The 24,753-nt window shown below is 43.3% G+C and overlaps 1 protein-coding gene across 2 annotated transcripts in view; it reads left to right on the forward strand.

Moving 5' to 3' along the window:
- The window catches only part of SUDS3 (SDS3 homolog, SIN3A corepressor complex component), a 69,825-nt gene extending 50,151 nt beyond the window's left edge, over positions 1 to 19,674 (forward strand). For both annotated transcript variants that reach the window (XM_068246274.1, XM_068246282.1), the window contains exons 9-12: positions 1,687 to 1,708; positions 2,839 to 2,944; positions 17,460 to 17,544; positions 18,839 to 19,674. In XM_068246274.1, the coding sequence (XP_068102375.1) occupies positions 1,687 to 1,708; positions 2,839 to 2,944; positions 17,460 to 17,544; positions 18,839 to 18,937 (312 nt within the window). In that variant the 3' untranslated portion in view covers positions 18,938 to 19,674. The remainder of the gene's footprint in view (positions 1 to 1,686; positions 1,709 to 2,838; positions 2,945 to 17,459; positions 17,545 to 18,838) is intronic.
- The last annotated feature ends 5,079 nt before the right edge of the window (positions 19,675 to 24,753 follow it).

Genomic DNA, 24,753 nt, shown 5'->3' on the forward strand with positions numbered 1-24,753 from the left:
GGGTTCGGGGGCTGCTGTACGCATACTTGATTATTGGCTGAGGCAGTCATAATCACCTCAGCCGACTTTAGTGAAGTGTGTGTACAGCTATTATACAGTCCTTGTACTACAAGCAGCTGTTGGCCCACATAGTTCTTTGCTTAGTTGTTTTTCAAGCTGTTGTGACAGAAGAAATATAAGGGCTATTGTAACTGGGCTTTTAGCCCCACTTGATAAGTTTGTCAGCAGTTTGACTTCAGGTTGGCCTCGGTTCCCGTTCATTGGTATGGCTGGGACATAAAATGACGTCAAACTGGATGTAAAGTGATCTCAAACCTCATCCACAGTAGGACTGAAGGTGCCCATACACGGCACGGTCATTTTTTTTTTCATTTTTTTTTATTATAGAATTTCAATCGATTATTCCATTAGATCGAATATAAAGATTTTTCCAACATGTCCGATCATATTTTTGTAGAAAAAAAATGTGATAATAGTTTGTTTTTCTTTCTTTCGATTCAATCATTTGGGTCGAATAAGCGGGAAAATCGAACATTTTTCTTGTACCATAAGACTTACTTCCTGCCTAAAATATTGCTATGCACAAATGTCTAAAACTGCAAGTAAAAAAATCAATGTTTGAATTTTCATTCTGAGTGTAGGGCTGTGCTTGTATGTGCTTGTATATCTAGATTTCCCTTTTTTAGGGTGCTTACACACATGCCATTTCGATTTTCCAATCACTGACCACTTTTACCACTTCCATGTAGTATGTGGGCCAACAGATTTTGAATACTATGAACATATTATGTAGGTAATCTCTCATACTACATGGAAGTGATAAAATTGGCCAATTGGATGTGTGTAAGCATCCTTGGTTGCATCTCTATGGCCTGTTTGGAGGGGGCAGAGACAGATTTGCATGGAAATCTGACCACTGAATAAATAGGAACATCAAAAACGTAATCGATAAGTAAATTGGTCAGAAACTTGCCTTTTTTTTTTTTTTTTTTTTTAAACAACCTACAGATATTTGATTTGCATGAATAAGTACATGCCAGCTATGAATGATTTAGTTGGAGTCCCCCTTTAAAGAGAGTCTGAAGCGAGAATAAATCTCGCTTCAGACCTCATAGATAGCAGGGGCATGTGTGCCCCTGCTAAAACGCTGCCATCCCGCGGCTTAACAGGGGTCCCTGATCCCCCAAATCCCCTCTGTTCAGCGGGGGAGCGCTTCCGCATTGGGGCAGGGCTAACCGCCGCAGCCCTGCCTCCCGTGCGTCTATCAGACGTGTACCTCCGCCTCTCCCCCGCTCCTCTCAGTCTTCCTTCACTGAGGGGCGGGGGAGAGGCGGCGATGCGTGTCTGATAGATGTGCTGAGAGGCAGGGCTGCAGCCGTTAGCCCTGCCTCCAGGAAGAGCACAATTTACGGCCAAGTTGGTCGTTGATTTTGCACGGGTGGATTTGGGGGTGAAGGGACTCCTGTTTAGCCGAGGGATAGCGGCAGTTTAGCAGGGGCACACATGCCCCTGCTAACTATGAGCTCTGAAGCGGGATTTATTCTCGCTTCAGAGTCTCTTTAAACACTTTGATGCAACTTTCTGGTACAGAAAAATAGTTTATTTGCTAATTTGTCTTTATTTGTGTTGTATTTTTATGTCTGTTTGACTAAGGATTTCTTTTTTTTTCCTTCTTCTTTTTGACAGTTAAAATCCCCTAAAAGACCAGGTAAGTTGCAAAACTGAATAATTTTGGCTATAAAGAATGCAGGTTACCCAGGAAAGTTTTTTTTTTTTTTTTTTTTTTTTGTTTTTTTTTTTTTTTTTTTTGATGACTATTTGTTTTGCAGTTAAAAAACATGCAGTTAATAAACTGACAAACTGCAGGAGCCAACACTCCTTGTAAAGCAGCCTACGCAATTCCTTTTTAATAAACACACCACATTTAAAGTAGACCTGAACTGAGAAGGGTATGGAGGCAACCATATTTGTTTCCTTTCACACAATGCAAACCGACTGCCTGTCCTTCTGAGTCTGAATCACGCACCTGAAATACGCATCCAGGTAATCCAGTCAGACGTCAGTCAGATCACCTGATCAGGGTCAATGGCTAAAACAATTGGAGGATCAGCAGGACAGGCAGGCAATTTGCATTGTTTAAAAGGAAATATATCGCCTTCCGTATCCCTCTCAGTTCAGGTGTGCTTTAAGCTTGAAAGTCTACAGGACACCATAAATCTTAATTGAAGATATGACCTGTAGGTCCTGCTGACTGGCGTGCTTCAGACCTAGACTTGATAAGGGCCAGGTGTGCTGTACGTGACCTTTGCTGTACAATGAGCGTTTACTCCCATGGGCTGACCTGCAACTTTGCACAATGCTAATCAGTTGCATTGATCAATGAGATGCAAATAATCTTTAGTTCATCTTATGGTAATTTTATGGAAATGTATGTAGCTTGAAAATGGACCAATCAATTGCTGTTGCTGCTTCGGCATTTTGATTGGTCTATTTTCAAGATGCATAACTTTCCATAAAAATTTGCATTAGCTAGGAATTACCGTATTTACACAATGTTGACCATCCCTAATTAATAACTGACATCTGATTAATCAGCTTTCAGGTAAATTATTAGTCTCTGAGTTTGATTTGACCCCTTGCAAAGTTCTGCTTCTGCCCAGGACCTTTCCTTTACATACAACCATCAGGTTGAGGGGTAGACACATACATTATCATTTATAGTTCACATTCATTTTGTTTTAGTAATAGTCCACTTGGTTATCTGTATGCAGTTTCTTTTACATTGTGATGAAAGCTCTATATACTATACCTGAGCTGCCTTTTGTATATTCTCTGCAGTATCTCCATCAACTCCTGAACATCTTCCAGCAACCCAAACTGAATCTCCTACACAGAGGTTTGAAGCTCGAATAGAAGATGGAAAACTTTATTATGATAAGAGATGGTAAGTATTTCATCTATATTTTTAACACTAAGCATTGCCTTAATTTAAAAGTAAAATTCTACTCGAAGTGGAAATTTTTTTACTTTTACAAGTGTCCTCAAACGCAGCCTACTAGTTTAAAGTAAATCCGAAGCCTTTTTTACAATAAAAAAAACAGATGCTCACCTAAGGAGAGGGAAGGCTTTGGGTCTTAGCTTCCGCCATGGGAGACTTCGACAATCTTCGGAAGCTCTTGAGCGGCGGCTCCGTACTGCGCACGCATGAGTGAGGGTGCTAGCGTGTGAGCAGCACAGAGTGGCCGGTCTTCAGAAGCCCAAGTGCTTTTGAAGACTGCCGAAGTCTCCCCAACCCGGAAGAGAGCTCCTCAACCGATTTTGTCATGGACTGCTTACTGGGAAGCTTGCAGGGGAACACGGACAACGGGAGAATGGGAAGGCTCTATAGGACCCAGAGCCTCCCCTCTCCTTAGGTAAGTATCTATTATTTAAAAAAAAAAAGGCTTCAGACTCCCCTTTTAAAGTTGCCTTCCCCGCATCTCTTCTGGTGAATTCATGTCTGGGCCTGGAGAGGTGCATCACGGCTATTCAGCTGTGTTGCCGGTTTGCTGGCTGGATCCATGACTCGATGTACAGTGATGTGAAAAACTATTTGCCCCCTTCCTGATTTCTTATTCTTCTGCATGTTTGTCACACTTAAATGTTTCTGCTCATCAAAAACCATTAACTATTAGTCAAAGCTAACATAATTGAACACAAAATGCAGTTTTAAATGATGGTTTTTATTATTTAGTGAGAAAAAAAACTCAATCTACATGGCCCTGGGTGAAAAAGTGATTGCCCCCCTTGTTAAAAAAATAACTGTGGTTTATCACACCTGGCCTGATTACTGCCACACCTGTTTCAATCAAGAAATCACTTAAAAAGGAGCTATCTGACACAAAGAAGTATACCAAAAGCACCTCAAAAGCTAGACATCATGCCATGATCCAAAGAAATTCAGGAACAAATGAGAACAAAAGTAATTGAGATCTATCAGTCTGTGGTAAAGGTTATAAAGCCATTTCTAAAGCTTTGGGACTCCAGCGAACCACAGTGAGAGTCATTATCCACAAATGGCAAAAATATGGAACAGTGATGAACCTTCCCAGGAGTGGCCGGCCGACCACAATTACCCCAAGAGCGCAGAGAAAACTCATCCGAGAGGCCACAAAAGACCCCAGGACAGCATCTAAAGAACTGCAGGCCTCACTTGCCTCAATTAAGGTCAGTGTTCACGAAGAAAGAGACTGGGCAAAAACGACCTGCATGGCAGATATCCAAGGCGCAAACCACTTTTAACCTTCCTGGCGGTAAGCCCGAGCTGAGCTCGGGGTAAGCCGCCGGAAGGCACCGCTCAGGCCCCGCTGGGCCGATTTGCATAATTTTTTTTTTTTGCTGCACGCAGCTAGCACTTTGCTAGCTGCGTGCAGTGCCCGATCGCCGCCGCTACCCGCCGATCCGTCGCGCCGCAGCTGTCGTCCCCCCCCCCCCCCCCCCAGACCCCGTGCGCTGCCTGGCCAATCAGTGCCAGGCAGCTCTATGGGGTGGATCGGAATCCCCTTTGACGTCACGACGTCGGTGACGTCATCCCGCCCCGTCGCCATGGCGACGGGGGAAGCCCTCCGGGAGATCCCGTTCTTTGAACGGGATCTCCGATCGCCGGCGGCGATCGAAGGGGCTGGGGGGATGCCGCTGAGCAGCGGCTATCATGTAGCGAGACGAGACTTTGTCTCGCTACATGAAAAAAAAAAAAAAAAAATTTAAAAAAAAGATTTGCTGCCCCCTGGCGATTTTTTTTTTTTTGCAAACCGCCAGGAGGGTTAAGCAAAAAGAACATTAAGGCTCGTCTCAATTTTGCTAAAAAAACATCTCAATGATTGCCAAGACCTTTGGGAAAATACCTTGTGGACCGACGAGACAAAAGTTTAACTTTTTGGAAGGTGCGTGTCCCCGTTACATCTGGCGTAGAAGTAACACAGCATTTCAGCAAAAGAACATCATACCAACAGTAAAATATGGTGGTGGTAGTGTGATGGTCTGGGGTTGTTTTGCTGCTTCAGGACCTGGAAGGCTTGCTGTGATAGATGGAACCATGAATTCTACGGTCTACCAAAAAACCCTGAAGGAGAATGTCTGGCCATCTGTTCGTCAACTCAAGCTAAAGCGATCTTGGGTGCTGCAGCAGGACAATGGCCCAAAACACACCAGCAAATCCACCTCTAAATGGCTGACGAAAAACAAAATGAAGACTTTGGAGTGGCCTAGTCAAAGTCCTGACCTGAATCCTATTGAGATGTTGTGGCATGACCTTAAAAAGGCGGTTCATGCTAGAAAACCCTCAAAGCTGAATTACAACAATTCTGCAAAGTTTTTACAAAAATTCTGCCAAAAATCCTCCAGAGCGCTGTAAAAGACTCGTTGCAAGTTATCGCAAACACTTGATTGCAGTTATTGCTGCTAAGGGTGGCCCAACCAGTTATTAGGTTCAGGGGCAATTTCTTTTTCACACAGGGCCATGTAGGTTTTGAGGTTTTTTTTCTCACTGAATAATAAAAACCATCATTTAAAACTGCATTTTGTGTTTAATTATGTTATCTTTGACTAATAGTTAACGGTTTTTGATGAGCAGAAACCTTTGTGTGAGAAACATGCAAAAGAATAAGAAATCAGGAAGGGGGCAAATAGTTTTTCCCATCACTGAGCATGGAAATGACGGAGGGGTGGGTATTGGGTTATTTGCAAAAGTATCATTTCCACTTAGGGTTGAATCTTGGTTTAAAACTTTCATTTAAAGAGTAACTGTTAGGCATTAAATACAAAATTAATTTTCTAGTGCAGGCTGTTACAATAGTCAAGAGGATGCTAACCAGGCAAATCCAAACTCTAAAATCGATCTTACTGTGCTGCTCCTCTCCCTATGCCCCCAGGCTCTAAGATGGTACGCAGACTAACACAGACGCAAAAGAGAAGTGACATGCTATGCTGTATCAGCCTGATTGGCTGAAGCCTCTGTCACTCATCTCTCTGCGCTGTGATTGGATGCCTGCTCTTCCCTTCACTCTCTGTTCCAGCCGCGTTAGTGCGCAGGGAGGGGGGGGTCAGAGGCTGTCTCCTGTCCTCTGCCCCCCTCCTCCAGAGGCTTGTGGGCTCCCTTTCTGCTGCATCTGCCGCCCACAGAATTCTCCCTCTTCCCCGTGCTGAATATTGGGGAAGGATAAAGGAGCTGCACACAGACTCCCAGAATAATGGTTCCAGGCGCTGCAGTTCCCTTCTATACTCTCTGCACTGCCTCCGGTGGTAGTGCAGAGAACAGATGGGAATGCCAGCACTTGGATACATTATTAGGCGAGTCTGGGCCTGCTGCCTTTATCCTCCCCACTGTGCTTTGAATCAGTGCGGGGAGGGGGGGAGGGGATTCTTTAACTTGGATGGCACAAGATGGCCCCTGCCAGGAAAATAATATAAATTGAAAATTAAGACACCAAAACGTGGACAGTGCATTACATCTGATATGTAAGTAGAGCAAGCATTTATCTACTTGCATATGTATTTTTTGTGGGGGGAATATGATGGCTAACAGTTGTTCTTTAAAGCTACAGCATGTCTCCATGGCTATGAATGTTTCATTGTGTTACACTGGGTGGCACGGGGGATAAAACATTAGGGCCCTGCCATTGTACTGCATGGTATTGGTATGTTCTCCCCACAAAAACATACCAGCAGTGGAATTGACTTCTCTCAGATTTGGCCCTAATTTGCTGTGGGAACCTCAGTTTGTGAGCCCTGTTGATGGCGATTGATGTACTTTGTAAAGAGCTACCTTAAATTTGTCAACACTGTTTAATATCATTTGCAGTGATTACAAAAATTACAGGGAGTGCAGAATTATTAGGCAAATGAGTATTTTGACCACATCATCCTCTTTATGCATGTTGTCTTACTCCAAGCTGTATAGGCTCGAAAGCCTACTACCAATTAAGCATATTAGGTGATGTGCATCTCTGTAATGAGAAGGGGTGTGGTCTAATGACATCAACACCCTATATCAGGTGTGCATATTTATTAGGCAACTTCCTTTCCTTTGGCAAAATGGGTCAAAAGAAGGACTTGACAGGCTCAGAAAAGTAAAAAATAGTGAGATAGCTTGCAAAGGGATGCAGCACTCTTAAAATTGCAAAACTTCTGAAGCGTGATCATCGAACAATCAAGCGTTTCATTCAAAATAGTCAACAGGGTCGCAAGAAGCGTGTGGAAAAACAAAGGTGCAAAATGACTGCGCATGAACTGAGAAAAGTCAAGCGTGCAGCTGCCAAGATGACACTTGCCACCAGTTTGGCCATATTTCAGAGCTGCAACATCACTGGAGTGCCCAAAAGCACAAGGTGTGCAATACTCAGAGACATGGCCAAGGTAAGAAAGGCTGAAAGACGACCACCACTGAACAAGACACACAAGCTGAAACGTCAAGACTGGGCCAAGAAGTATCTCTAGACTGATTTTTCTAGGGTTTTATGGACTGATGGTATCATCAAAGATGAGCTTGTGGGGCCTTTTCGGGTTGAGGATGGAGTCAAGCTCAACTCCCAGTCCTACTGCCAGTTTCTGGAAGACACCTTCTTCAAGCAGTGGTACAGGAAGAAGTCTGCATCCTTCAAGAAAAACATGATTTTCATGCAGGACAATGCTCCATCACACGCGTCCAAGTACTCCACAGCGTGGCTGGCAAGAAAGGGTATAGAAGAAGAAGAAAAACTAATGACATGGCCTCCTTGTTCACCTGATCTGAACCCCATTGAAAACCTGTGGTCCATCATAAAATGTGAGATTTACAAGGAGGGGAAACAGTACACCTCTCTGAACAGTGTCTGAGAGGCTGTGGTTGCTGCTGCACGCAATGTTGATGGTGAACAGATCAAAAACACTGACAAAATCCATGGATGACAGGCTTTTGAGTGTCCTTGCAAAGAAAGGTGGCTATATTGGTCACGGATTTGTTTTTGAATGTCAGAAATGTATATTTGTGAATGTTGAGATGTTATATTGGTTTCACTGGTAAAAATAAGTAATTGAAATGGGTATATATTTGTTTTTTGTTAAGTTGCCTAATAATTATGCACAGTAATAGTCACCTGCACACACAGATATCCCCCTAAAATAGCTCAAACTAAAAACTACTTTCAAAAATATTCAGCTTTGATATTAATGAGTTTTTTGGGTTCATTGAGAACATGGTTGTTGTTCAATAATAAAATTATTCCTCAAAAATACAACTTGCCTAATAATTCTGCACTCCCTGTATAGTGGTTCATTAGATAAATACATGGGCAAAGGAGTAAGAGGTTTATGGTTTTCCGTAATACACACATCTACTTAATTTTCACCTTGCTACATTTGTCTGCATTCTTGCTTATCAATACACCGTAGTAATATTTTTAGCTGCATTATCCACGTAATTTCTGTTTCACAAACAGCCACATAAAGTACATCAGTGTGCAGCATCAAGACTGACCAGCAGAGGGAGCATTTGGGGGGAAAAAATAAAGTTCATAAGGGCTGGTTAAACTTCACTGCTAGCCTGTCTTAGCTGTAGCAGAGCAAAACATGCAGAACTAGTCCATGCTTTTCTGTGGATATGTTTACATATGTCTTTTTTGCCCATTGCAGACAATCCAAACAGATTTTTTTTTAATTCTTTTTTTTCCAAAAGTAAATGCATTTCCATTCTTCTGATGGCACATGCCCACTCAGGAATGGCAGCGGACCTTGAAGCATACTGCTGTAATACCCCGGCCTTAATCCTTGGTACCCTTTGTTCCTGATTTACAAAGGCTGGGAAGCATTGTAGAGCATGTATGATCCAACAAAATGGGGTTGAATTTTTTTGCAAACTTTTGCCACCTACTACTACACAATTTTTAAATGGTTGTCTAGGTCATATTCGATCATAGAGAGGTTTGCTAAAAGGTTAGTGACATAGCAGTAATGCAGTCGTCACTTGCAACACCTGCAATATAAAGCATTTATAATCCATCCAGGCAATCCTGGATTTATTGCAAACCTATCTTTCCGTGGGTGTGTCTGCAGTTGCACAAATACTATTTGTTACAGTTAGCAGTCCTTAGTATGAGCTGAGATGGCCCAGATGAGGGTTGCAAACTTGCTGCTTAAGGCCTGGAACCCACTGCAAATCGCTAGCGGTTTAGCGATTTCATGAGCGTTTTCCAGCGATTTTGTTAGCGATTTGATGAAGTGTAATCTTTTTGCCAGCGATTCTGATGGCGATTTAGTGTTTCAATTCTGATTTGTCCTTTCTAATTAATTACATTTTTGTTACAGTTTGCAGCAATTTAAAATCAAACACAAATTTCTATGTGTAGCGATTCATGAGCCATTTGCCACCGCGTCAGTACTTTACATTGAAGTGCAAACGCTCCGAAAATGCTGCATGTCCTGCAATTGTGATTTTTCTAATAGCAATGGCTACTGTGGAATTTTTTACATTTATTTACATTGGCAGAGCGTTTAGGGAAATCTCTATCGCTCCCTAAAAGCTCAAAAAATCTTTCTAGTGGGTTCCAGCCCTAATGCAGTTTAAAAAAAAAAAGTCAGTCCAGGTTTTCTGGATCATACAAGCTCTACTGATTTCCAACTTGCGGTAATCTGAACCAATGGGTTTCTTCACTACTCATCTACCTTCTTGGGTCCACAATCTCAAACAACCTAAATGGGATAACAATACGGCCACTATCTCTATGAGAGCGCAGCAGTGGATGTACCATCTACGGCAGCTGAGAAAGTTTGGCCTACCTAAAAATCTAATGGTGCAGTTTTACACTGCACTCATCGAATCCACCATAACATCATCTATGACTGTATGGTTCGGCTCCTGCTCAGCATTAGAAAAGGGGAGGCTGCAGCGCATCATCCGAACAGCGGAAAGGATAATTGGCTGTAGCTTACCTTCCCTGCAGGATCTTTACGCTAGCAGGTGCAGAAAGAGAGCAACCAAAATTGCCTCTGACCCCTCTCACCCAGCTCACTCCATCTTCCAGCGCATGCCTTCAGGAGTAAGATTCTGGCCAACTAAAACCTCTAGACACAGGAACAGCTTTTTTTCCTCAAGCAGTAGCCATACTTAATGCTGAACCATGCTAGAGCTGCTGAGACTTGAAAGTAATCAGCCCAGAACTGAAAATGAACAATTCTCACCTTGCTTACTGCCACTATACTCACATACTTGACTTGTAATATACATACTGTCTGTCCTTGTATTGTTTTTGTTTGTGTTTGCGTTTAAGCAACTGCCAAGACAAATTCCTTGTAAGTGCAAACTTACTTGCCGAAATAAATTGATTCTGAATAAATTGATTCTGATAAATGCCTTAATTTCCTTTCATATTTACCCTGCTGAAATCACTTTAGTTCTTTAAAAATTCATAGTGACCTGGTAACATTATTTCTATTAATCCCCCAAGCCATGAACTCAATCTGCATTCCAATAATAATATTGAGCGCTCAAGTTTCATCATTATGGTGTCTTTCCCTCACATCAAGGGGGGGCCATACAGTGGTTCCAATTCAATATATGCAATCAGATAACACCACAGCTGTCTGCTTATGACACATATAAATTGTTTATTCAAATATTGCCTACAAAATACCCGATTCCCCACTAAAAGGTGGACAACTGCATTCAGCCTCAGTCCATTATACTCCTGGGAGTCATAGAAGTGGCTAATAGCCTGCTGTAATAATGCCCTTCCAGGTATTGTCATAGAACTATACAAGGTGCATACAGTTGAATCCAGTGGCCAGTACCAGTAAAAGCTGACTATATGCAAAGTTCCATTGATGTGCCGTGTGCTTGCGCTGCGTATAACATATGTCAATCCCAAGATCCTTGGTGTAATACTTATCCAAAGACTTGCTGGCATGCAGTTAAAGCATATTGCACACTATGCTGCAGTACTTCTATAGCGTGGCTGCTATGGACCTGATTCGTGTAGTGCGTGGGTATTAACCACTTCCCGACCACCTAACGCACAGAGGCGGCCGGGAAGTGGAGCCCTGAAGGACCGACTCACCCACAGAGGCGGCGGTCCTTCTAAGGGAATGGGAGGAGCGATCGCGTCATCCGTGACGCGATCCTCCGCCGGCTACTGTCACCGCTCGCCCGCCGCAACATCCCGCCGGCTATATGGAAGCGCTGGCGGGATGTTAACCCCGCGATCGCCGCATACAAAGTGTATAATACACTTTGTAATGTTTACAAAGTGTATTATACAGGCTGCCTCCTGCCCTGGTGGTCCCAGTGTCCGAGGGACAACCAGGGCAGGCTGCAGCCACCCTAGTCTGCACCCAAGCACACTGATTTCTCCCCCCCCCCCCCTGCCCCAGATCGCCCACAGCACCCATCAGACCCCCCCTGCCCACCCCCCAGACCCCTGTTTGCACCCAATCACCCCCCTAATCACCCATCAATCACTCCCTGTCACTATCTGTCAACGCTATTTTTTTTTATCCCCCCCCCCCCTCCCCCTGCTCCCTGCCCCCTCCTGATCACCCCCCACCCCTCATATTCTCCCCAGACCCCCCCCCCCCAGACCACCCCCCCTGTTTACTGTATGCATCTATCCCCCTGATCACCTGTTAATCACCCCCTGTCACTGCCACCCATCAATCAGCCCCTAACCTGCCCCTTGCGGGCAATCTGATCACCCCCCCCACACCAATAGATCGCCCGCAGATCCGACATCAGATCACCTCCCAAATCCATTGTTTACATCTATTCTCTCCTCTAAACACCCACTAATTACCCATCAATCACCCCCTATCACCACCTGTCACTTTTACCTATCAGATCAGACCCTAATCTGCCCCTTGCGGGCACCCAATCACCCGCCCACACGCTCAGATTGCCCTCTGACCCCCCCTTATCAATTCACCAGTGCATTAATTACATCTGTTCTTCCCTGTAATAACCCACTGATCACCTGTCAATCACCTGCCAATCACCTATCACCCATCAGTCACCCCCTGTCACTGCCACCCATCAATCACCCCCTGTCACTGCCACCCATCAATCACCCGCTGTCACTGCCACCCATCAATCAGCCCCTAACCTGCCCCTTGCGGGGAAACTGATCACCCACCCACACCAATAGATCGCCCGCAGATCCGACATCAGATAACCACCCAAGCGCAGTGTTTCCATCTATTCTCTACCCTAAACACCCACTAATTACCCATCAATCACCCCCTGTCACTGCTACCTATCAGATTAGACCCCTATCTGCCCCTAGGGCACTCAATCACCCGCCCACACCCTCAGAATGCCCTCAGACCCCAGCCCTGATCACCTCGCCAGTGCATTGCTTGCATCTATTCCCCCCTCTAATCACACCTTGAGACACCCATCAATCACCTCCTGTCACCCCCTAGCACACCTACCCATCAGATCAGGCCCCAATTTGCCCCGTGTGGGCTCCTGATCACTCGGCCAAACCCTCGGATCCCCCTCAGACCCCCTTCTGATCACCTCCCCAGTGCATTGATTGCATCTATTTTCCCCTCTAACCACCCCCTGAGACACCCATCAATCACCTCCTGTCACCCCCCCCCTAGCACTCCTATCCATCAGATCAGGCCCAATACAACCTGTCATCTAAAAGGCCACCCTGCTTATGACCGGTTCCACAAAATTCGCCCCCTCATAGACCACCTGTCATCAAAATTTGCAGATGCTTATACCCCTGAACAGTCATTTTGAGACATTTGGTTTCCAGACTACTCACGGTTTTGGGCCTGTAAAATGCCAGGGCGGTATAGGAACCCCACAAGTGACCCCATTTTAGAAAGACACCCCAAGGTATTCTGTTAGGTGTATGACGAGTTCATAGAAGATTTTATTTTTTGTCAAAAGTTAGCGGAAATTAATTTTTATTGGTTTTTTTTCACAAAGTGTCATTTTCCCCTAACTTGTGACAAAAAATAAAATCTTCTATGAACTCGCCATACACCTAACGGAATACCTTGGGGTGTCTTCTTTCTAAAATGGGGTCACTTGTGGGGTTCCTATACTGCCCTGGCATTTTAGGGGCCCTAAACCGCGAGGAGTAGTCTAGAAAACAAATGCTTCAAAATGACCTGTGAATAGGACGTTGGGCCCCTTAGCGCACCTAGGCTGCAAAAAAGTGTCACACGTGGTACCGCCGTACTCAGGAAAAGTAGTATAATGTGTTTTGGGGTGTATTTTTACACATACCTATGCTGGGCGGGAGAAATTTCTATGTAAATGGACAATTGTGTGTAAAAAAAAACCAAACAATTGTCATTTACAGAGATATTTCTCCCACTTAGCATGGGTATGTGTAAAAATACACCCCAAAACGCATTATACGACTTCTCCTGAGTACGGCGGTACCACATGTGTGGCACTTTTTTACACCCTAAGTACGCTAAGGGGCCCAAAGTCCAATGAGTACCTTTAGGATTTCACAGGTCATTTTGCGACATTTGGTTTCAAGACTACTCCTCACGGTTTAGGGCCCCTAAAATGCCAGGGCAGTATAGGAACCCCACAAATGACCCCATTCTAGAAAGAAGACACCCAAAGGTATTCCGTACGGAGTATGGTGAGTTCATAGAAGATTTTATTTTTTGTCACAAGTTAGCGGAAAATGACACTTTGTGAAAAAAAACTATTAAAATCAATTTCCGCTAACTTGTGACAAAAAAATAAAAACTTCTATGAACTCACCATACTCCTAACGGAATACCTTGGGGTGTCTTCTTTCTAAAATGGGGTCATTAGTGGGGTTCCTATACTGCCCTGGCATTTTAGGGGCCCTAAACCGTGAGGAGTAGTCTTGAAACCAAATGTCGCAAAATGACCTGTGAAATCCTAAAGGTACTCATTGGACTTTGGGCCCCTTAGTGCAGTTAGGGTGCAAAAAAGTGCCACACATGTGGTATCGCCGTACTCGGGAGAAGTAGTACAATGTGTTTTGGGGTGTATTTTTACACATACCCATGCTGGGTGGGAGAAATACCTCTGTAAATGACAATCTTTTGATTTTTTTTTACACACAATTGTCCATTTACAGAGGTATTTCTCCCACCCAGCATGGGTATGTGTAAAAATACACCCCAAAACACATTGTACTACTTCTCCCGAGTATGGCGATACCACATGTGTGGCACTTTTTTGCACCCTAACTGCGCTAAAGGGCCCAAAGTCCAATGAGTACCTTTAGGATTTCACAGGTCATTTTTGAGAAATTTCGTTTCAAGACTACTCCTCACGGTTTAGGGCCCCTAAAATGCCAGGGCAGTATAGGAACCCCACTAATGACCCCATTTTAGAAAGAAGACACCCCAAGGTATTCCGTTAGGAGTATGGTGAGTTCATAGAAGTTTTTATTTTTTGTCAAAAGTTAGCGGAAATTGATTTTAATTGTGTTTTTTCACAAAGTGTCATTTTCCGCTAACTTTTGACAAAAAATAAAATCTTCTATGAACTCACCATACTCCTAATGGAATACCTTGGGGTGTCTTCTTTCTAAAATGGGGTCATTTGTGGGGTTCCTATACTGCCCTGGCATTTTAGGGGCCCTAAACCGTGAGGAGTAGTCTTGAAACGAAATTTCTCAAAATGACCTGTGAAATCCTAAAGGTACTCATTGGACTTTGGGCCCTTTAGCGCAGTTAGGGTGCAAAAAAGTGCCACACATGTGGTATCGCCGTACTCAGGAGAAGTAGTACAATGTGTTTTGTGATGTATTTTTACACATACCCATGCTGAGTGGGAGAAATATCTCTGTAAATGGACAATTGTGTGTGAAAAAAATTAACAAATGGTCATTTACAGAGATATTTCTCCCACCCAGCATGGGTATGTGTAAAAATACACCCCAAAACACATTATACTACTTCTCCTAAATACGGCAATACCACATGTGTGGCACTTTTTTTGCAGCCTAACTGCGCTAAGGGGTCCAAAGTCCAATGAGCACCTTTAGGCTTTACAGGGGTGCTTACAATTTAGCACCCCCCAAAATGTCAGGACAGTAAACACACCCCACAAATGACCCCATTTTGGAAAGTAGACCCTTCAAGGTATTCAGAGAGGGGCATGGTGAGTCCGTGGCAGATTTCATTTTTTTTTTGTCGCAAGTTAGAAGAAATGGAAACTTTTTTTTTTTTTTTTTCTCACAAAGTGTCATTTTCCGCTTACTTGTGACAAAAAAATAATATCTTCTATGAACTCACTATGCCTCTCAGTGAATACTTTGGGATGTCTTCTTTCCAAAATGGGGTCATTTGGGGGGTATTTATACTATCCTGGAATTCTAGCCCCTCATGAAACATGACAGGGGGTCTGAAAAGTCAGAGATGCTTGAAAATGGGAAAATTCACTTTTTGCACCATAGTTTGTAAACGCTATAACTTTTACCCAAACCAATAAATATACACTGAATGGTTTTTTTTTTAATCAAAAACATGTTTGTCCACATTTTTCGCGCTGCATGTATACAGAAATTTTACTTTATTTGAAAAATGTCAGCACAGAAAGTTAAAAAAATCATTTTTTTTTGCCAAAATTCATGTCTTTTTTGATGAATATAATAAAAAGTAAAAATCGCAGGAGCAATCAAATAGCACCAAAAGAAAGCTTTATTAGTGACAAGAAAAGGAGCCAAAATTCATTTAGGTGGTAGGTTGTATGAGCGAGCAATAAACCGTGAAAGCTGCAGTGGTCTGAATGGAAAAAAAGTGGCCGGTCCTTAAGGGGTAGAAAGCCCTAGGTCCTCAAGTGTTTAAACTTGGCCTTGGTTTGGGCTCTCACCACCACCTCTGCCCAATTATAGCAGTGGATGTACTTCAGTGCAAGTCTTGCTTCCGGCATGAATACTTACCCATCTTGCCTGTTCTTCCTGCGCACTGACCTCTATATTTTAGAGTAATCTCCTTACGTAGGTAGGGAAAAAACAGTTTTGTGAAATATCTTTTAAAACTTTTTTTTTTTTTAATAGTAATCTCCTAAAATACTTTCCTATTCAAAGCATCTGCAATTTTGCTTTTCTGAATAAAGATGACTTTATATTGTGATCTATGTGGAGTGGTGCGGTACTTTCAGGGAACGTTCTTTCGGGATTTTTGTGGATGCTGTGTTTGAGTTCCTTTCTGCACACCCACTTACTACCCTTCATCCTTGTGGTCTGGTTGATGGTGCTTGCCCATCTTTGTGATTTTTCCATATTCAAAGATAACACGCACTGCAGAGAGCATTGCTACTCGGATAATCTATCAGATTATAGATTTTGTATTTACTGGACTGCAAAAAGCATTCAGCCACTAGGTGGCACTGTCCATACATAGATCAACAAAAAAAACTGTTCAGACCGTTCATTTTGTCAAGTCATACTGAAAAGAAATTCATGTTCAGCTACTGGTTCTGAAATGATTTGCTCTAGTATGCAGTTCTCTCTTAATTGCCAAAATAAAGAGTGCCACAAAGTGTGTTAATATATTACTTATAATGAAATTATCTGCAGATGTGAGTCGCTGGTCCTGCAGCTACCACTTTGCCGACGCGCGTTATGAGTGCGCGGTCGGCAAGTGGTTAAATACATACATGGTGCATTTCACTCCCTCTGTCCTGTGCAAGAATTCAGTGCCACTCAGCCAACTAGCTCAGTGTGGCCGCGTAAGCGCCGCCCACCGCCACCATTGCCACGTGTTGTAAAGCAATACGATTGTTACCTTGTTATCCCCCACCCTCCGTGCGCTGCCTCATAGGAATATGTCCTGCAGCCCTCTCTATCCTGTGTCCCAGTCGGCGTATGCAGAGCTGGGGGTGTGCGGTGCGCGCGTTTCACTTACCGATGCACGCATTGATTCCTCTCCAGGCCAGTTGCAGGCTGCTTGTTATGACGCTCTCCAGTAATGCATATGATAAGAGACACCACTAGAGGGCGTCATAACAAGGAGCCTGCAACCGGCCTGGAGAGGAATCAATGCGTGCATCGGTAAGTGAAACGCGCGCACCGCACACCCCCAGCTCTGCATACCCCGACCGGGACACGGGATAGAGAGGGCTGCAAGACCTATTCCTATGAGGCAGCGCACGGAGGGTGGGGGATAACAAGGTAACAATCGTACCGCTTTACAACACGGGGCGGGGCTTACGCGACCACACTGCGCTGTTGATTAAACATTGCGGCGCAAGGTGCAGGGACGGGATGCACCACAAAATACTATTAACTCGTGTATAGGCCGAGACCCCCACTTTGAGGCCAATTTTTTTCGCCTCAAACTCTGCTTATACACGAGTATATATGGTAAGTGAGCGGTGTACTCGCTTTTAGTTGAAAAATGGCTGATAAGGTTGCACTAACTGAAATAAATAGGAATTTATGTATGTGGCAATAAGTAAAGCTAAGCCCTAATGTTTTTCTTCCTCTGGTTCTATCAAGGTATCACAAGAGTCAAGCAATATACTTGGAATCCAAGGACAACACTAAAATCAGCTGTGTAATTAGTTCCGTGGGGACTAATGAGGTAAATTTACACTACATAACCTTTATCATACTGTGTATATGTTTAAAATAAGATGAAGTTATTAATACCATACATGCATATATGCATCTCCAGAATGTTAAAGCGACACCGAAGCAAAAAAAATAGTACAATATAATGAATTGTATTTGTAGCACGGATAATTAATAGAACATTAGAAGCAAAGTCTCATATTTTCATATTTCAGTTATATACCTTTTTTTTTTTTTTTTTTTTTTTAACATTGCATCATTCTCTGATATTTGCAATTTACACACTACACTTAGCATTTTAAATGATTTTACAGAGCAGAGCTAATGACCTTTTCAACTTTCCTCTTTAATAAAACTTAAACAAGCAAGAAATTGTGAAGTTTCCTAAAGGGACTCTGAGGAGTGCCCGAATTTGAAAGAATACACTTACCCGGGGCTTATTCCAGCACAGCGTAGGCGCCGAGGTCCCGAGGCCCCGAGGCGTCCTCCCGGCTTATCTCCTTCAGCCTCCGCCAGCACCCCGTTATCGGGCCTGGCGTCGGAAAACCCGCGCATGACCTGTCATGCAGACACGCTGGTGTCCTTTCAGACACCCGGGCCTGAAAGGACACCAGGCCCGAGTGTCGCTGGGTAACGCCAATAACTGGGCTGGCGGAGGCTGAAGGAGACGAGCCAGGAGGACGCCGCGGGACCTCGCTGCCTACGCTGAGCTGGAAGAAGCCCCAGGTAAGTGTATTCTTTTAAATTCGGGCACTCCTCGGAGTCCCTTTAACTCTTCCTGTACTGGAAACAATATGAGACTCATATCGAAGCTACTAATGTTCTATTAGCTGGATAAACATACAAATCATCAAGTTTATTTTCACTTCAGATTCCCTGTAATGAATGTAGTTTACTTGCTGGAATTGGGGGAATCCAAATAATCAGGAGCTGCAGTTGATTGACCCATTTCTGAGCTGCAATTTGTTCTTTAATATAGAATGACAGGGACTTGACCACACAGTCCACTGAAAAGAAAGTCGGTGAAAGTTCTGACTGGTTCTAATTAGTGATTGGAATAACTCCTCATCTGAGAGAAAAGTGGTTCTAAATCACTGATCTGGAACAAGCTTCCAGTCATTGAGGTTAAACATGATTTTCCATTTATGCTGCATTTCAGAGACTCGCTGTTGTAAATGAGCAGCAAGAGAATTAGTATATTTTTGGATCAGCATTGGCAACCTTTAGTATAAAACAATATATTTGGTCCATTGTCTTCCTATCCATGTATTCTATATTGTTTTTTCTTCTCTTCTTTTTGACAGATTTGGGTGAGGAAAAGTATCGACAGCACAAAGATGAGGATCTACCTGGGCCAGCTGCAGAGGGGCTTGTTTGTGATCCGGAGGCGTTCGGCAGCGTGAAGCTTGACAGACTCACTATTTTTATATTTTATCTGGACGGTGGCTGGCATCACTGACCAACCTGGACTGAAACAGACTATGATCAGTGAACATTACCTTGCATAGAAAGGTATCGGAAACCCTGCTTTTACCATCTGTGAAGATATTTCACAGGACAGTCATCAGTCTCTACTGAAGATCTTGACATTGGCCTGTTCTCCTTACTGTAAAGAGCATCTGCTATGCAGAGAGGAGTTTCACCAAATGCGTATCTCAGTGCTGCTGCAGAACCTTTTTTCCCCCTTGTTTTTTTTTTTAGTTCCAGCTCATCACAAAAGTCGGAGTAAATCATGGCAAGTTGCAATTGACAGACCTTTTTACAACTTTTTCTTTTTTTTTTTTGCTATACCACCTCTTTAGCTTTTAACAGGCCAGGGTATCCAGTATTCATTCGACATTTCATTGCTGCACACAGTTCATCTTGCTCTATTACATTTCACATTTGATGCTGGTTGTTTTTTCGGAGCCATCACAATCACACTGATGAATTTATCCTTCCAGTAGGATACAACCTCAGGAATTTTACTGGAAAATACTTTCCTATATTACTCTGCCTCTATTAGTTGCCAGCTGCTTATTGCCAAGCTTATCTTAACTTTCATTAGAGTGTATTCATTTTAAAATGTACAGTATTGTGTATTAGTTTTTTTTGTCTGTATGTACTCAATGGGGCCATAAAAGAAGAGGGATTTTATTTATTTCAGGCGATGACATGATTTTATGATTTTGAACGCTGGTCCTTATGACAAGGTGTTTGCAACACAGTAAAGCAGCTGTTTATTAGTTATATGGTGGCTGTGGCGCTGTACGATGAAAGGGGTGCTATATATACACATACAGATTTGTCTGCAAAGAAGGGTAATATGGTTACTACACAGACCTATACGGCATGCCCTGTAAAAAGTGCACACAAATGAGGGAGCAAGGCATATACAGGTATACCAGGAAGAAAGGGGGCACAGCTCTCTGCCCATGCCATTTTATTGGCTTGGAGGAGCATGCAGGATGGATACCATATGTCTATGGAAAATGGAGGTTGTAATTGCTTTAAATAGTAAGCCAGAACTGTAACGCAAAAATGTATGTCAATGCATTCTTAGGTCAAAGTGTGTTTAACCTCTTCAAGGTTGGAATTAGCTTCTGGCAGTGCATCACCAGTAATAACTTTTTTTTTTTTATACTCTTCAGTCTTTTCTTTACTCATTTTTTTTTTTTGTGTGACTAAGGGCCCATTTCCACTATCACGAATTCGCATGCGGTTTTCGCATGCAAATTCGCATAGCAATACAAGTGAATGGGACTGTTTCCACTTGTCAGGATTCCTTTGCGTTTTTCTGTGCAGAAAAAATCTGCATGGCAGAGCCATCAGAATTCGCATATTGCATACCGCTATGGCAATCGCATACAATGTATTTAATAGGAAATTCGCATGAGGTTTGGGTATGCGAATTTTCATGCGAATTCGCATGAAAATTCGCATAGAAACAATGGAAAAGCACACCAGCACTGCCATGGTTAAATTCGCATACATCGTCACCCATGCGAATTTTCATGCGAACTCGCATAGACTCGCATGCGAATTTTTACTGCAGTGATTCGCACCGCACAAGTGGAAATGCAGCCTAATAGAGCTATCAACAGCAAACCCATAACCATCACTTTTACTTAAAGGAAACCTTAGCACTAACTTAATCTAAAAAAGGACGCCTGATGTGTGTATGGGAAACTGTACGGATCCTTACTGCACCTGGCATCTCTCACTGTTCTCTGGTAATAATCTAATGCCTCCAGCTCCTGGTCGGCCTGGTCAGTGACCTCCGACCTGGACATGCCGCGCGTCTTGTGACCCCCCCCCCCCCCCCCGGACATGCCATATGATGCCAGCGTGTTTGTGTGGTCACGAGGCGCCCTAACAGACATACTGCGCAGTATGTCCGGGTCGGAGGTCACTGACTGCGCCAAACAGGAAGAGGAGGAATTGAATTATTAGCGGTGAACACAGGGAGACACCAGGGCATGGGAGGGTGCGGTAATGATTTGCACAGCTCCCCATACAAACATCAGACTTCCTGAATTTAAGTTAGTGGTAAGGTATCCTTTAAAGGACCACTGTTGCCAAAATTGGTGAGATTTAAAACACGTGAATGCATATATATAGGATTTACACATTACCCTGAGTAAAAAGCACTATACATTACTTTTCTCCTATGTTACTGTTGCTTACAGTATGCAGTAAAAATAAAGATCTGCCAGGTTTTGGACTAGTCCATCTCTTCATGATGGATTCTTTGCTTTTTCCCGTATACTTTACAAAAGTGCTCCCTGGAAAATATCTATAGAAACATACCATCCAGCCACTCTACTCGTTTGCACACCATTTTGGTAGTTGGACTGAGCATTCAGTAAGTGCTTTTGAAAATAACCCTAAATCCCCTGGGAGGAAATGGACCAGTCCAAAGCCTGTCAGATTTTAACTACGTAGTGTAAGACGCCTACATAGGAAAACAAATTCATAGTGCATTTTATTCTTGATCAAATGTACATTTTTCAACTTTCGCATAGTGGTCCTTTAAGGCTAGTTTCACACTAGGAGGTTGCATTACCTTATATTATAACTTGCACACGCAACCAAAACCGTTTGCGGTGGCATGCAATGTAATGCAGGCAAAGAAAAAATACACACTAACAAGCGAGTGTGACGCTAGCAAAGATCTGCATTGTAACTACAAGATCCGTTACATCGCCTAGCAACTGCTGTGTGAACTGTCTGTGGACCATGACTCTCACCGCGTAACGGTGCGCATAAGTCAGTGTGAAAGTACCCTAAATAATAAGCTTTAAACATATCAATGCTGCTTACTTTTTTTTTTTCCATATATAGTCATAAAATTTATTTGGCTTAATTGACAGCCAGCTATGAATTTCCAAAACTGGATAATCTCCAATTGCACTTTTCTTTTGCAAGCATGGCATCTTATTGTGTTAGGCCTGGAACCCACTAGCAATTGCTGCAGCGCTTTAAAATTGCTGCATCGCTGTGTGCAGCCATTCCTTGGCGATTGCAATCGGAATTAGCCGACACTTAGATAAATTCACTTTTTTTTTGTTAAAGTAAAACTTTATTACACTTATCAGGTGTCTGACCTCTGTCTTTAGACCCGCCCATAAAGGAAAAGTTCATAGGTGCTTCTCTATGACCAATCAGAGAAGTGCCCGTGACATCTTCCTTTAGGGGGTGGGGCTATGGGTGGAAGCAGGAAATCCGGACACCGGGTGAGTATTTTAAAGTTTTATTTAAAACACAATCCCATTGGCCCCCCAAAGCGTTGTAAAATCACTTTGAAAAGCCTGTTTTGCAGCGCTTATATACTTTAGCATTGAGCACTAATGTGCTTTCAGTTTGCCCCTAATCGCAATCGCACTAGTGGGTTCCCCCCACTCACATTGGCAAAGCGGTTTTTGGGAATTGTCAGCGATCCCAAAATACTGCCAAAATTTCCCTAGTGGATTCCAGCCCTTAAGGTGCATGTGTGCGTGTCCCCTGAGCTGATTTAATGATCCTGAATGCTGGATCTTTAAACTGCAAACTCGGTGCACACTGCTCCCCTCCTTACTCCACCCACCTGAAGTCTCTCCATCATGTGGTCGTCCTTCCTACCTTCCCCGTAGAAACAGTACACAGCACTCTGTTATAGTAGAGCCAAGGTGTCTATTCAGGACTCCCCAACTGTCATCCGGAGGGATAAAGGCCAATCCCTGTGGACGACGACCATTGTGCATGTATACAGACCCTTAGATGTACAGACTGCCTAGATATTCCTTTCTTCCCATGTGAATGGTTAGCTGCACAGAGAAGGAACCCTTTTTACTACTTTTCAATACCTGCACTAATCCAGTGATTAGTAGCAGGGTTTGACAGTCCCCTCTGGCTGAGTAGAAACACTTACTTTACTTTTTACATGCATAACACAGCTGAAATGACATTTTCAGTTAATCCTTGCAGATTAGAGAGCAGAGATGTAAAGGACTGTTTATTTCTCAGCAAAAGTAAAAGGGAAAAAATGAGCAAACCGGAAAGAAAGATATTTAACAAATCCTCAAGTTGTTTACAATAACTACTGCCATCAAAATAAAATGACCCAGTGCGGTTTCATCAATTTATGCTGTTTTAAAGTATGAAATGCATGTTGTACATGATTTTCTACTTCCAAAAAATACACCTTGAGGGGAATCTGACGAGAGTGGTATGAAGACTGCCTTATTTATTGCCTTTAATACCAGTTGCCTGTCAGTCCTGCTGAGCTTTGTGGCTGCAGTAGTGTCTGACTCACAAGCCTGAATCACACATATAGCTAATCCAGTCTGACTTCTGGCAGAAACGCCTGATCTGCATGCTTATTCGGGGTCTATGGCTAAAAGTATTAGGGGTAGATGAAGCAGAACAAATGGGCACCGGCAAATTTGGGCACCCCATAGGCTGTAGCGGAACTTCGAAGCTAATTTGGGTGCCGGCGAACGACTGCGCCCAACTTACTTTAAAAAGAACCAGAGACTAGACACCCCCATGTATTTTACCATATATATCAATGGGAACATGACAGTAAATGCCTTATCTGCTTCATTTTTTCCCTGCTCAGTCTTGTTAACAGCTCTGATAAAATCCCCAACTGAGCATTCAATCTAGCTTTGCTCTGTAATGATTATAGCGGAGTCAGTCTTCTGTGATGTATTTTCAAGCCCAAGCCTGCCCCCCTCGTTCCTGGTTCTGCTTTCCTGCTAGAAGGATACTTAGCAGGAATTCAGAGCCACAAGGGGGCAGGCTTGGGCTTGAAAAGACATCATAGAAGACTGACTCAGCTATAATCATTATGGAGCTAGGCCAGACTGAATGCTCAGTCGGAGATTTTATCAGAGCTGATAACAAGAAGACTGAGCAGTAAAAAAATGAAACGAAGAGCAGAGTAGGTGTTTACTGTCATGTTCCCGTGTGTGGGTGCTTCTTCTCTGGTTTTTTTTAAGTAATAGCAATAGCTGGCAGCCGCATTACGTCTTTCCCCGGTGTCTATGGCAGCCTGGAGAGGTAATAGTAATTAACGCCACTCGGACTTTTGCAGCAGCAGTGTGAGACGTTTATAGGTAGCATCCTGCGCCCAGATTTGCCAGCTTCGTTTTTACATGTATGCGGGGCAGAGGATCACCAGGACAGCCAGACAATCCGCATTGTTTAAACTGAAATAAATGTCAGCCTCCTCTCACTTCAGGTTCCCTTTAAGCTAGGTTTATACTGGCATTAGATGTCACCATTTCCCTGTTGCTGACAGGACTGAAGACACAGGGTCACTGGTGGTGTACTTGATGTTGGATTGGCATCATGTCTGGCGGATGCTGCAAGCATCTTCTTTTATCCGTTTCTCGGGTTCACTTGGGCAACAATTTTCCTTGTGGGAAGCTAGTGGGCACCAACATTACAGTCGAATGCATGGTAGTGTCAATACACTGTCCATTCTCATTGCCTTCCTTCCCCCACACCCTCTCCCCTGCTACTAGTGTGAACCTAGCCTTAAAACCAACAGGTAAAAAAACACTAACAGTTTTACATTTACACAGATCACTGAGCACCCACTATCAACAAATTCACTGTTTGCTGATAAAATGAAAAAGGGAATTGTGGCTGATTGTGGAGCAGCTTCATAAGGAAGAGAGAGTCTGCTTTCAGTTTTTATTTTTATGTTTTCTCCTTTGTATAAACAGGCACTTGTATTTGTGAAATAAATTGT

This window comes from Hyperolius riggenbachi, chromosome 1, assembly GCF_040937935.1.
Source record: "Hyperolius riggenbachi isolate aHypRig1 chromosome 1, aHypRig1.pri, whole genome shotgun sequence".
Taxonomy (NCBI): domain Eukaryota; kingdom Metazoa; phylum Chordata; class Amphibia; order Anura; family Hyperoliidae; genus Hyperolius; species Hyperolius riggenbachi.